The sequence below is a fragment of the Phymastichus coffea genome, unplaced genomic scaffold (genome assembly GCF_024137745.1).
Source record: "Phymastichus coffea isolate CEN01 unplaced genomic scaffold, Cenicafe_Pcof_1.1 PCOF00035, whole genome shotgun sequence".
NCBI lineage: Eukaryota > Metazoa > Arthropoda > Insecta > Hymenoptera > Eulophidae > Phymastichus > Phymastichus coffea.
In genome coordinates, this window is record NW_026706846.1 from 2,390,199 (window position 1) to 2,403,510 (window position 13,312).

General features: G+C 34.6%; 1 protein-coding gene across 3 annotated transcripts in view; it reads right to left on the reverse strand.

Annotated features, from left to right (window-relative positions):
* Positions 1-13,312, reverse strand: part of LOC131663397 (NADH-ubiquinone oxidoreductase 75 kDa subunit, mitochondrial) — a 779,163-nt gene that overhangs the window by 582,809 nt on the left and 183,042 nt on the right. For 2 of the 3 annotated variants that reach the window (XM_058933788.1, XM_058933787.1), the window contains exon 4: positions 8,835-9,200. The exons of the other annotated variant lie outside the window; for it this stretch is intronic. In XM_058933788.1, the coding sequence (XP_058789771.1) occupies positions 8,835-9,200 (366 nt within the window). The remainder of the gene's footprint in view (positions 1-8,834; positions 9,201-13,312) is intronic. 3 annotated transcript variants of the gene reach the window in all.

Consider the following 13,312-nt stretch of genomic DNA (forward strand, 5'->3'; position numbering starts at 1 on the left):
ACTCACGGTTGCCATCGATTGTTTTTTTAAATTTTGCAACAATTATGCAAAATTGAAAATTCTGAAATTTTTTTATTATTTTTGACAATTAGCCAATTTTGGAAAAAAAATCGTACGAAAATTTGAAGTACACCATTTTTTAGCTATTACCAAGCCCTATCTGAATCACTCATCAAAAATTTATTTTCGTCAAATATGACGCGCGCACGGGCATTTTTTCCTGGAAGTGACAGTTTTTTTCAACATTTTTTATCTCCGTCAAATTGTAACAATCGAAAAAAATTTATAGGAGAAAAAATGTTTGTTTTTTCACGTAGAATACTGCAATAATTTTTTTTTTTGGTTTTTCGAAAAATTTTTTTTTTCGGTTTTTTTCAATTTTTTTTCTCACAGTCGGTACGCTAAAAAGATGAGAAACCACAAAAAAAAATTTTTTTCCACCCATTCAATAATACTACATAACAAGTATCGTAAATTACATAAAAAAAAAATCTTTTTTTTTTCGACCTTGAAAAATAATTTAAACCGAAAAAAAAAATTTTTCGAAAAACCAAAAAAAAAATTATTGCAGTATTCTACGTGAAACAACAAACATTTTTTCTCCTATAAATTTTTTTCGATTGTTACAATTTGACGGAGATAAAAAATGTTGAAAAAAACTGTCACTTCCAGGAAAAAATGCCCGTGCGCGCGTCATATTTGACGAAAATAAATTTTTGATGAGTGATTCAGATAGGGCTTGGTAATAGCTAAAAAATGGTGTACTTCAAATTTTCGTACGATTTTTTTTTCAAAATTGGCTAATTGTCAAAAATAATAAAAAAATTTCAGAATTTTCAATTTTGCATAATTGTTGCAAAATTTAAAAAAACAATCGATGGCAACCGTAAGTCATATCATTTGAAAGCTCTCCGAAAGACCTTTCAAACGCATCCACGCGCGTCTCTGTACGTTAATTTCTACCAGAGATATAAAACTTTCAAGTTAGACTGATTTTGCCCGTGGGGGGGGGGGGGGGGGGGGGTAAAAGTGCGTGAGCGGCACTGTATCTATTTACGCGTTTATATAGCATTCAAAAATTAGCCTATAAAAAGTCAGTAAGATCTGAAGAATGCTTTAAGGAATATTATAGTAAACATATTAATCTTAAAAATTTTATGTTAGGCAATTTCGGTTTTTTTAATCAGGACCTAAACCGGGTATAATAAAATCTTTTTCTGATTACAAACACGGTCATGATGTATTTACCTTTTCTAACATTGTCATCTCTAACAATAACTAATCCAGTAATGCCATCATAGGATACGACTGCGGACAAGATCACTCAACATAACTATATACTTATTAGACGTAGAGGAATGTAAAGTGCCTTCCACCAAAATAAATATAACCGAAAAACACATTCAATTATTACAATTAAATAATTTTGAAAATAAAAAAGTTATTAAATGTTAAATCCAAGTAGATCAAACGAATTACACAGGTTTACAAAAAAAAAAAGATGTCCGGATCTTGGGTCAGACCATATTTTTCTTATGTATTTTTTGACGCTGAATTCAAAGAAATTTTTGGTTTTGCTCTATCACGTCAGAATTTTTTGCAAAATCAAAAATATGTCGAAAAAGTCGATTATTTTGTAAGAAATACGACAAACCTTGGACAATATTCAACATAAAGAAAACGAATATGTAATACTACTCAATACATCCAAAATGTTAAAGCACTAACCGTTTAATCAAAAACGTCAACTTCAACGCCGACCCTTAACCCTCTTACCTCCTAACACTACCCCTAACAAACCACAAGCACGCTCACCCACGTAATCCAGAAAACAGTGAATTTAATCGCTAGTTTTTTAGCCATCAATCTGGTATAATACAGTGAGAAGATTAAACTATCAACTTTCTGGTTAAGCAGATGTATCTCACCATTCAGGCCTTATCCTATGAACCCCTAAAACTACCCCTAACAAACCACAAGTAGGCTCACCCACATAACCCAGGGAGCAGCAAGTTTAATCGCCGAAACAATCTGGTTCAATTCAGTTAGATGGTGATCGTTGAATTATACTCAACGAAATCTATAAAATTAATATCTATCCCTACCCTTTCAAATCCCTAACAACACCCATAACAGTATTTCTAACAAACCAGAAGCTAGCTTGCTCACTTAAGGGAGGAGTAGCGACCAAAAAACGCTTTTTTTATGAACTTTTTACAGAGATATGGCTTAAAATATTTTATTAAAAATAAAGGAATATTGTCGTACATCATTTCGACAATCTTTAAAAAATTTTTCATAAGAAAATATTGCAAAATAAGAGAGTATTTGTGAGAGTATTTCTGAAAACGTCTTTTTCAGAAGGTGCTCTGCGGTGTCCATCAGCATTCATCGTAGAATCGTCTGAAATCAAAAAAGTTTGATTTTTTAGATAAAGTGTATTAATCTACGTTGAATTCGGGATCATTTGCTTTGCTGTTCAGCGTCTCTATTAGCCCTCGCAATGCGATCCGCATTTTGCGCTACAGCGTAGACATGAGCGCTCATCCCAACGCCGATTCTCATATCATGCATAAACATTAATAAAGCACCACAACCTTTGTTGAAGATACTGTCAGCAACATTGGCTGCAAACTGAACTAAATTCTTGCTTTCTGATAACTTTTTTGATGAGATAAACAGATCGATTGATTTAAACCTTCGTTGGTGTTCTGCGTATATCCTCCAACACACCTTTCTACAAGTTCATCTTTACTCAAATCCTCATATATAGGCTTGATTGCTTGTATAATATAATCTGGTAGAGGATTATAGCTGTGTGTGAAATCTTCAATCGTTTCTGCTGCTAGAGCCTTTTGGTACAACAAACACCATGTGTTTTGCCGCTCATACATTTGTCGTGCTGCGGTTTTTCATCGGTCGATTGTTGGTGATATACTGTCCCCCAGATGGCAGTTTTCATTTTTTCTATAGACTCGCAATTGTGTCGAATTGTATATCCGTAATACCGACTCAAGTTGTCAATCATTTTCCCACTCAATTCACCTTTTCCACCTAGCACTTTACTTCTTCGTTTTTGGGCAAACTTTTCCCTGATTTTACGACTTTATCGTCTACGGTATTTTTAACTAACTCTCGGAGACGGGAACCCATTCTTTTTTTAACATGCCCAATGCACTCTTTTTTTGAACGATAAAATCTTTGCCATAAGGCGTTGCTTTCAGTAAATTCCCATAGGTTTTGGAGTCCCCGTCTTCAACGTAGTTGACGATTTTTGATTTTTAGACCCTACCCTGCCACTTCTCCTCCCACCCCCCAACCCAGAAAGTAATTTCAAGTCCCTTGCCTTTGACAATCGCTTTAATAAATTATGCACTAAGCCCCTTTGCTGGTCATAATTGTTTTTTTTACTTTTTGCTTTAGCCTTGAACAACGCCGTGGACGTAGTAAATGGATTAACGTGAGTCCCCTTGCCTCTCACCGGGGTGCTTGTTTAACGTGAGTGCCCTTCACTACCTTAAACCCATTAACTTCCTATTTTTAGCACTACCCAGAAACAACGACGTGGACGTAATAGGATTATGTTTCCTTTGGGGTGCTTTATTAACGTGAGTCCCCTCGCCTCTCACAATGTCATATTCTATATCTATTTTTTCTGTTCGAAAGATCTTCTCTTTGATTTTCGTTTATAAGTTGATTTTGTATCTCTCTTAAGGGTCCAACAATAATCTGATAACATAATTTTGTCCCAGAAACCTTGGTAACGTCTTTCAATTTCTTTTAAATCTTGATGAGCACGTTCTCCTTGCTCTTCACTTACAGCTCCAAGATTTTCCGGGAATCTTTCTAAATGAGAATGTAAGAAATGTACTTTTAAGCTCATTAAACATCCCAAGTTTTTGAAGTTGTCAAGCATATTTTCAACAATTTGTTTATACTGAGGATCTTTATTATTTCCTAAAAATTTAGTGACTACTTCTCTAAAACCTTTCCAAGCTTTTCTTTCTAAATCTGTCATTTTTTCTTCAAAAGTTTGATCTTTTAACAATTCTCTTATCTGTGGACCATCAAACATACCTTCCTTAATTTTGGCTTCTGACAACTTGGGAAATTTAGTACGTAAGTAGATGAAGGCATTACTATTTTGAGCTTTTAAAGCTTTTATAAATTGTTTTATTAAACCTAACTTGATGTGTAATGGTGGTAATAGTATTTTAGAAGGATCAACTAATTTCTTTAAAATAATATTTTTATCTCCAGGTTTTAACTCTTCTCTTATTGGCCAATTTTTTTCTATATAGTGCTGTTCATGATCACGACTGTCCCATTTGCAAATAAAACAAGGATACTTAGTGAAACCACTTTGCTGTCCTAGAATTATAGTGACAATCTTTAAATCTGTGCAAATGAGCCATTGGTGCTTTTCGTAATTAAGTTTCTTTAATACAAAACTGATGGATTCATATTCTTCAGTAAGCACTACAGAATGAGCAACTGGCACCGAAGCATATTTATTACCATTATGCAGTAGTAAAGCTTTAAAACTTCTTTTTGAAGAATCCAAGAAAAGTCTCCAATCCTCAGCTAAGTAATCTGCATTTAACTCGTTTATAAGTCCTTTGATATTACAACAATATACCAAAAAGTTTTTTTCCAAAAAATATTTTCTGAAAGGCTCATCTCTATTGCGGTAATGAGTAACCTTAGTTCCTTTTTCTAACAAGTTTTTTTCTTGCAGCCTAGAAGCAAGTAGTTCTGAACGTCTTTTAGAAAGATCTAACTCTCGTACAAGATCGTTTAATGTCAATTGGTTAAATAAAATTGGAGTCTTCTCTTCGAAAAAAAAAAAAAAAAAAAACTGTCATGACAATGAGAATCTTCATGTTCAGATTCAGTATTATCAGAAATCAGAATCTGTAATCTCTTCTTCATCTACAATCACATCATTAGTTTCAAGTTGTTCATTAGATTTTCTCCTTATGGTACTAATTTCATCATTGATGATTGGAAAAGTCACTGAAGATACTTTTGGATATGTAATGTTGTATTTATTTTTAATGTTATAACCCGTAGTGTTACGCAAACAAAAGTAACAATCATTCCTATGATTTTGAGGTTTTCTCCATATCATCGGAGATAAAAAATGTCTTGTGCTATCGTCACCGTTCTTCCACCGTCTTAGTCTGTGAATGCACTTTACACAGATAGTCTGTGGAATCCATGGCTTTTGGATTTCATTTGAAGATTTCTCGTAACATTCAATATACCAAGATTGCAATAAATCCGTGAATTTTTTTCGTTCTTTACTTGTAAGGTATTCACCACACATAATACAGAAGTGATTGGGATCGTTACTACACTGATTCATTTTTTCCATTTTTATCCTAAAATGTTAACGACGAAAAAATATGAATTTACAAAATAATCATAAATAAAGAAATTGAAAACTACAATCACTATCAGACCATCCTCGATACAGAACTTTTCATTAATTACGCATATTTGCAAGTATGTATACAGAATTCAGTTTTGTGGGTTTAGAGAGAACTTGAATTTTTTGGTCTGTGTTAGAATTTGGGATTTGAGGTTTGCGGTTTTGAAACTTGGGCTTTAGAAAAGTAGATTTGGAGTTTATAATTTGTTGTCTTAGGTTTCATAAGCTTCCAATTTATATGCATTCAATTGGGGGTTCTGATTTTAAGCAGCTTTGGATTTGTGGGCTTAAATGCGGTGGGTTTTGAAATCGTAAACTTTGAATTTGTGAGCTTGAAGTTTAAATAACTTCGATTTTATTACATTACAGTTTTATGAGCTTGAAATCAGGGGAACGAGAGTTTAAAGGCTTCGAATTTATTAATTTGAGCTTCGTACGTTTGGGTTTGTGGGTTAAAAGTGTAGAGATATATTCTATAAAATGCTAGATATATTTTTATTGATTAAAATGACATGATATTTCGTAAGCTCAAAAATAGAATAAGATGGTAGGCTACTCATACACGTAAAAAACTAAAAGCAGACCAGCACACAGGGCCCTTCTGATAGTATTGAACTCATTTTTTTTATTTAAAACTACAGATTAAACTTGCTGTTTGAGAGATAGCCTGTTTCAAGTATGTTAGAGATGGTGTAATAGGATCCGAGCGCTAAGGGTAGGTATTCAGGTTAATTTTATTGATCAGAAGGTAGATTTAATTGGATGAAATGAATTGTTCCCAAGATAACTGGCAATTAAACAACTTTTTATCTTATTAATATGGATGAGCAAGCTAGTGGTTTGTTAGAAGTAGTGTGAGGGAGTTGAAGGGTTATAAAAAGGTATTCAGGTAGATTTAGTTAATCAAAGAGTAGATGGTTCAACATTCTATTTGTATTAAACTTGATTATTTTATAGAAAACTGGCGATTCAACTTGCTACTCCCTGGGTTATGTGGGTGAGCCTACTTGTGGTTTGTTAGGGGTAGTTTTAGGGGTTCATAGGATAAGGCCTGAATGGTGAGATACATCTGCTTAACCAGAAAGTTGATAGTTTAATCTTCTCACTGTATTATACCAGATTGATGGCTAAAAAACTAGCGATTAAATTCACTGTTTTCTGGATTACGTGGGTGAGCGTGCTTGTGGTTTGTTAGGGGTAGTGTTAGGAGGTAAGAGGGTTAAGGGTCGGCGTTGAAGTTGACGTTTTTGATTAAACGGTTAGTGCTTTAACATTTTGGATGTATTGAGTGGTATTACATATTCGTTTTCTTTATGTTGAATATTGTCCAAGGTTTGTCGTATTTCTTACAAAATAATCGACTTTTTCGACATATTTTTTGATTTTGCCAAAAATTCTGACGTAATAGAGCAAAACCAAAAATTTCTTTGAATTCAGCGTCAAAAAATACATAAGAAAAATATGGTCTGACCCAAGATCCGGACATCTTTTTTTTTTTGTAAACCTGTGTTATTATTATAGAATGCACTCGTAATAATAGAAAACAGTGCAATTGATTATTGAATTGATATAAGTTGACAGAATTTTTATAATTTGTACAAAAACGGTATTTTATTTTGATAACTTGTATATATTCCGTGACATTAAAGATAACCAAACTACTATTAGACCAACAATACTTGCAGGTAGTGTAACTTAAAATGGAGATTGTACCACAGGTAGTTAGTCCGATGTTTATAGAAGTTGGAGTGCAGCAGTGGTACAAACCAAAATAAAAATAACTTTACAAGAGTATACCCCCTGTACCTAAGTAATAATCGAATAATTTTACGTAGCGGTACCAGATGTAAATTAAGAAGCGAACACTGTACTGATTCCGAAGGTGATCATATCTTTTGGAAAAGCAGGCCTCGTTATTTTTTAGCTTCGACAGATATAACCTGTTATACAATAGTGTGGTCAATGAAATTAAAGGTGAATACATCTATATATATTCTATATATATCTATAAATAATATCTAAATATAAGTGATATGTATGCGGTTATGAGATTGTTGTTACTGAACATCCAAAGTTATTCATTTATGTAGTTAAAGACAATATGCCATTCTTTAGTAGAAGAATCTTTAAGTGATCTAGATATATTTGCGTATGTAAAATCCAAATTTATAATTGTAGAGTGTTATATTAGATCACAACTGATAAATCTGTACAAGAATGTTGTGGTACAACGTTGTAGGCAAGAAAGAGAAATTTTGAAAAATGCACTTGCAATGGCTACACAATTTCTTGACCAGTTTGTATATAATCTTGTGAGGGGACCCGGATACATGGCTGAAACAGCAGGAGACGTAGTGCATATCGTTAAGTGCATACCCAATTGAAAGGAATCCATAACAATCATACTAGATTTTTTAAATCTAAAACTCAGATTTTAAAAGCCTATGGAATAATAGTTGATTGTAATGTTTTGCTATCTATATTCTTTTATTTCAATGAAGATTGGTATAAGTTTTTACTTAAAGTGGTAGAAGCAAAAACAGCCACTACTCTTAAGCCTTTTTCTGGCTTAACCTGGAAATTTTAAATATTCCTTCTCTAGCTACGAGTGGAATATATACAGAAAAGGATTTACATGAACTAATAAATCGCCTCATGTTCTCTATGGAACAAACTTCTGTAATAAAAGATTTAGCCCGAGAAATCCGTGGATAGGCCATAAAAGATTACGATGGGATCAGGAAGATTGATGAATGACAATGTAATGGAACAATTGTTGTCAAAACAGAGAATAAGATGTGGATAAAATTTATTAACTTGGGCACATTTAGTGCCGAAGCACTTGCAATCATATTAATCATCCAAACGAAAAAAAAAAATTATAGAAATTTTTATGAATGGAATAAATCTGCATAGCATTTACTTTCCTTTTCTCTTTAGTCCTTCTTTATTTTTCAGAAATCCATTAAGCGAGAATCTGGTGGATTGACATTAAATTCCCTTAAGAGCACATTAAACGTTAGTCTAGTGTACTCATAATGTTATTATTCCCGAGTAGAAAACAGTTTTTTCTAGCAGCAATAGTACTCACCCTGGATCAAGCATTTAACGCCAACTAAAAGCAGCAATCCTGAGAACACGCTTACTCGAAGCGTACCTGAGAGTGACTCCTACGTCACAATAAGTTTGAAAAAAATATAAAAGAATATATATTAATAGACGTAATAAATGAATATATTGTGTAAGGGCATTTATATGAATGGGGCTAATATGACTTGCAATGTTATGTATATTAACTAAAAAATGAATATTAATAAAAGAAATCCATTAATAATAATGATTCACACAAATCAATAAAATATTTATTAAGAAAATACTGTGAGAAATAATAGCTAATTACCTGCATATCATTCCCTCGACCTGTTGTACCTAAATCATCTATACCAGCGATTTCAGAAGCAAAGCGTATACATCTGGTACAGTGTATGCATCTGGTCATAACGGTTTTGATGAGAGGACCCATATCTTTATCTTCGACAGCTCTTTTTCCACTGAAATTAATATCAGTAAACCGACTTCGATCGTTACCAAAAGCCATACTTTGATCTTGTAGATCACATTCACCTCCTTGATCACAAATGGGACAATCTAAAGGATGATTGACTAACAAAAATTCCATTACTCCTTCTCTTGCTTTACGAGATAGATTAGAATTGGTCTTCACTCTCCAGCCTTTCATCACAGGCATAGCACAAGCCGCAACTGGCTAAAAATTATTCCTTATCTTAGATAAACATAACTTATACATAATCAATTTACCTTTTAATGTTACATAATCTCATAAATGCATTAGCATTTCAAAATATTATTTTACTTTAAAAAAGTTATATTAATATAATAATTTTATATGCAAGATTAAATTATAAAAACAACATAACTATATTTCTAAAGAAATTGTAAAGTTACTTATACTGCATAAATTGAGCTAACTTGCCAAACGTGTCATGTGCGTTATCAAATTGGATGACCGCGAGATGTCTCGGCTAATAATAAGAGCCTTGCCTGGCTTTTTCTCTTATCCACTAAAGCAACGGTCGTACACATCAGGCAGTAACGCACATCGACCGTTTCAAACTCGACTAATGTGAGAGAATTAATGTGAGGTGTACAGAGTTTACACGTTCTATGGTGGTTGTAGCCAGTTTTGTGATTGAATGATAAGCAAGGTAGATCCGCGCCACCATAAATCATACGATTTCAGCTTAGGAGGTGAAGCGTCGAGAGTAGTCAAATTAGCTGGATTTTACTTCATTACAACACGAGCTCAAGAAACCATGGAAGTTATGTTTGAATTAACGATATACGATATACGAGGTGTGATCAAAAAGTAAGGTGAATTTTTATTTTTCTCAAAAAATATTTATTTATAAATCAACTTTTATTTTATCTCCTTCGAAGTAATCCCCCTCGGATATAATGCACTTGTGCCAACGCTTTTTCCAATCCTCAAAGCATTTTAAAAAATCATTTTTTGTGATCTTGTTTAGTTCATCCTTCGATGCCGTCTTTATCTCCTCAATCGTGGCAAAACGCCGTCCTTTCATGGGCCTCTTCAGTTTTGGGAACAAGAAGAAGTCACAGGGGGCCAGATCTGGGGAATACGGTGCCTGTGGCATCGTTACTGTGTTGGTTTTAGCTAAAAATTCGCACACAAGCAACGATGTGTGAGCAGGGGCGTTATCATGGTGCAAAAGCCAATTTTTATTTTTCCACTAATTCGGACGTTTCTGGCGGATTGCTTCGCGCAAATTGCGCATAACTTGCAGGTAATATTCCTTATTTACTGTTCTACCCTGTGGCAAGAACTCATGATGCACCACGCCCCTGCAGTCAAAGAAAACTGTAAGCAAAACCTTTACATTTGATCGAACTTGGCGTGCTTTTTTTGGTCTTGGTGATCCAGAATGCCTCCACTGGGACGATTGAGTCTTAGTCTCGACGTCGTAACCGTATACCCATGTTTCGTCACCTGTTATAACCCTGTTGAGTAAATCTGGATCATCGTTGACGTCATTCAGTAGCTCTTAGCCGATGCTCATGCGACGTTTCTTTTGGTCGAAATTGAGCAATTTCGGAACAAACTTCGCTGACACACGTCTCATGTCTAAAACACTCGTCAAAATTGATTGGCACGAACCAAATGAGATGCCAATATCATCAGCAATTTCTCTAATGGTAATTCGACGATTTCCCAACACTATTTTCTTCACTTCTTCAACATTCTCATCAGTTGTTGATGTGCTGGGGCGTCCAGAACGAGGTTCGTCGTCGGTGTCTTCTCGGCCTTCTTTGAAGAGTTTATACCACTTGTAAGCATTTTTTTGGCTTAAAGTAGACTCACCGTATGCCACTTTCAGCATTTCAAGTGTTTTGGAACATTTGATTCCATTTTTCACACAAAATTTAATGCAAACTCTTTGATCCATGTTTTTAGACAGCAGCAAATCGTGGAGCACGCAAAACACTTCTAACTTTGATGCCTCTCACAAACAAACCAAATATACTACAAAGTTGAAATTTGGAACGTATGTTCTAGACGAGTGTACCGACATAACCAAATAAAAAAGTCGAAGATCGAACGGACGTAGCCCGCTAAATTTCAAAATTCACCTTACTTTTTGATCACACCTCGTACAATGAAGGTCTTCCAGTGGCACATATCCTTTTGAAGTCACTTAAGCAAAATTTGGCTGTCAAACCAAAAATGGATCGTTACATACTTCAAAAAATTGAACTTGAGCAAATAACACATAAGTTTCACGAACAGTATAGCGCCGAGTAACGCGAGATCTATAATACTCACAGATTTCATCAATGAAACTTTGATTTTAGCACTGACCAGCGAAAAGCGATATTAGACATTCCTATCGTCAATTCGAAGGTAAGCTACTGCAGTGTAAGCATGCAACGAATCGTCCGAAAAATCGTGGATCTCAAATGACTTGACACGTGACAACCCGAGCTAACGGTTTATCGACAGCGTCAACAGATCATTGAGCTGCTGATAATAACACTACCACCGTTCATACGTTTGTAATGGGGCGAATATTTGGGCAAAGGGGCGTCGCAGCGTACGTGACCGCGAGTATATGCTTGCGTACAAAGGGTGCTACGTTCGCGTGCAAGGTCATACATGCGGGCAAGACGCTGGATCTTCGCCCTACTACTGTGCCGGCTGCACACTTCGACGACGTTGTTCAACGCAGCTACTACCCCGTTAATTGCTCTCATTTTCTATGTGAGAAGTCGAGAGGCAGGTGATTGTCGAGTGCTAGAAGAGGAAAGATTGCGAAAACTCACGCGACTGATGCCGATACACTCGATGCTCGGGAGTTCATTCGACGAGGGAATGCAGAAAATCGACCAGCAGAAGATGGTTAGAACATCGAGCACCTTGGCTTTATTAAACTGATAGGTAGAGGGTACGAGTCGTCGGTCCGGCAGCCACTATAAACGATTTAACAACGGCGACAATGCCAAACCCGACGCACGCAAACAAGAAATCGCTGTACGTGCGAGAGAGAAAATATACGCGAAGCTAAGTTAAATCGCGCGCACGCTTCTGCTCGTCGAGCTCGGGATTCCGCTCTGGTATTTGAGATGGACCTCGGTCTCGCCAGTAGATCGTCACACAAAAGTGAACGCGCGAAATCGCACGGGAGATTCGTCGCAGTGATTCACAAGAGGCTGCTTACTGTTCGACGCGTGGATATCACGTTAGGTCTGGCTTTTCTTCCCCGCTCTATCAGTCATCAAGCCGAAATCCTGGAAACATTTTATTTCTTTCAAGATTATATGCGGTGACTCGAGCGGACAGGAAAAAACTACCGGTACACATACGTGCGACCCCTCTCTCTGTCTCTCTCTCGCTCTCTCGGTCTCACCGCTTTGTTCGCCTCACAGTTGATGCCACTCCGTCCGCGTGATTCAATTCGTGAAACGAGGAATACTCATTACAGTTTTTATACAAAATATATAAAAATAACATTATAATAAGTTTTTGGGAAAAATATTTTATTCAACTTTATAATATAAGCATTTTACATAAAATAACAAAATAATTTATTAAATAAATAAATTCTGTTATTTAAAAAAAACTTGAAATATGAGGAAATAAATCTGAATCGTAAATACTTTTAATTTTTCTCATCGAAATTATAACACTTAAATTTTATCAACAACTTTTTTTTTCCAAACTTTTTAATGCCAAAAAAAAAAAGTATTTATCTCAACCAAAATTATGAACTCTTTATTGGTAACAACGAGTAACAAAAATAAATCATACATAAACATATTTAACACATATATATGTTTCTTCTAAATGTAATAGTGTATTTAAAAAAATTGTAATCAAATGAAAAACACCTATAGATTTTATTCCTGAATATGATTGAAGGGCCCTTTAGAAAACCATTCCAAATAAAATGAAAATCTAGAATCCAGCCTTTCTTTTTGCTAATTTAATGTTTTTTATCGACATTTTATAGAATTTACTCGTATTATGACGTTTTAATGTTTGAGTAACAAATGGTTATGGTTTTATAAATAAATAATATGATTAATTTTTAACAAAAGATAATTTATTTATACTTTTCGACTATATATATAATGAATTTTACATTTTTTAAAGCAAAATAATGAACAAAAATATAGCTCATCGATTATCATAGCTTACATTGTAAATTCAAAAACGTTATATACTTGAAAATTTAGTAAGAGAACTTGTTCATAGACACATTGGTTGATATTACCGGCTTTATCTCTTTGTTTACATTTTGCGTACACCAAGTATTATAATAAGATAGAGCTGATACTCAT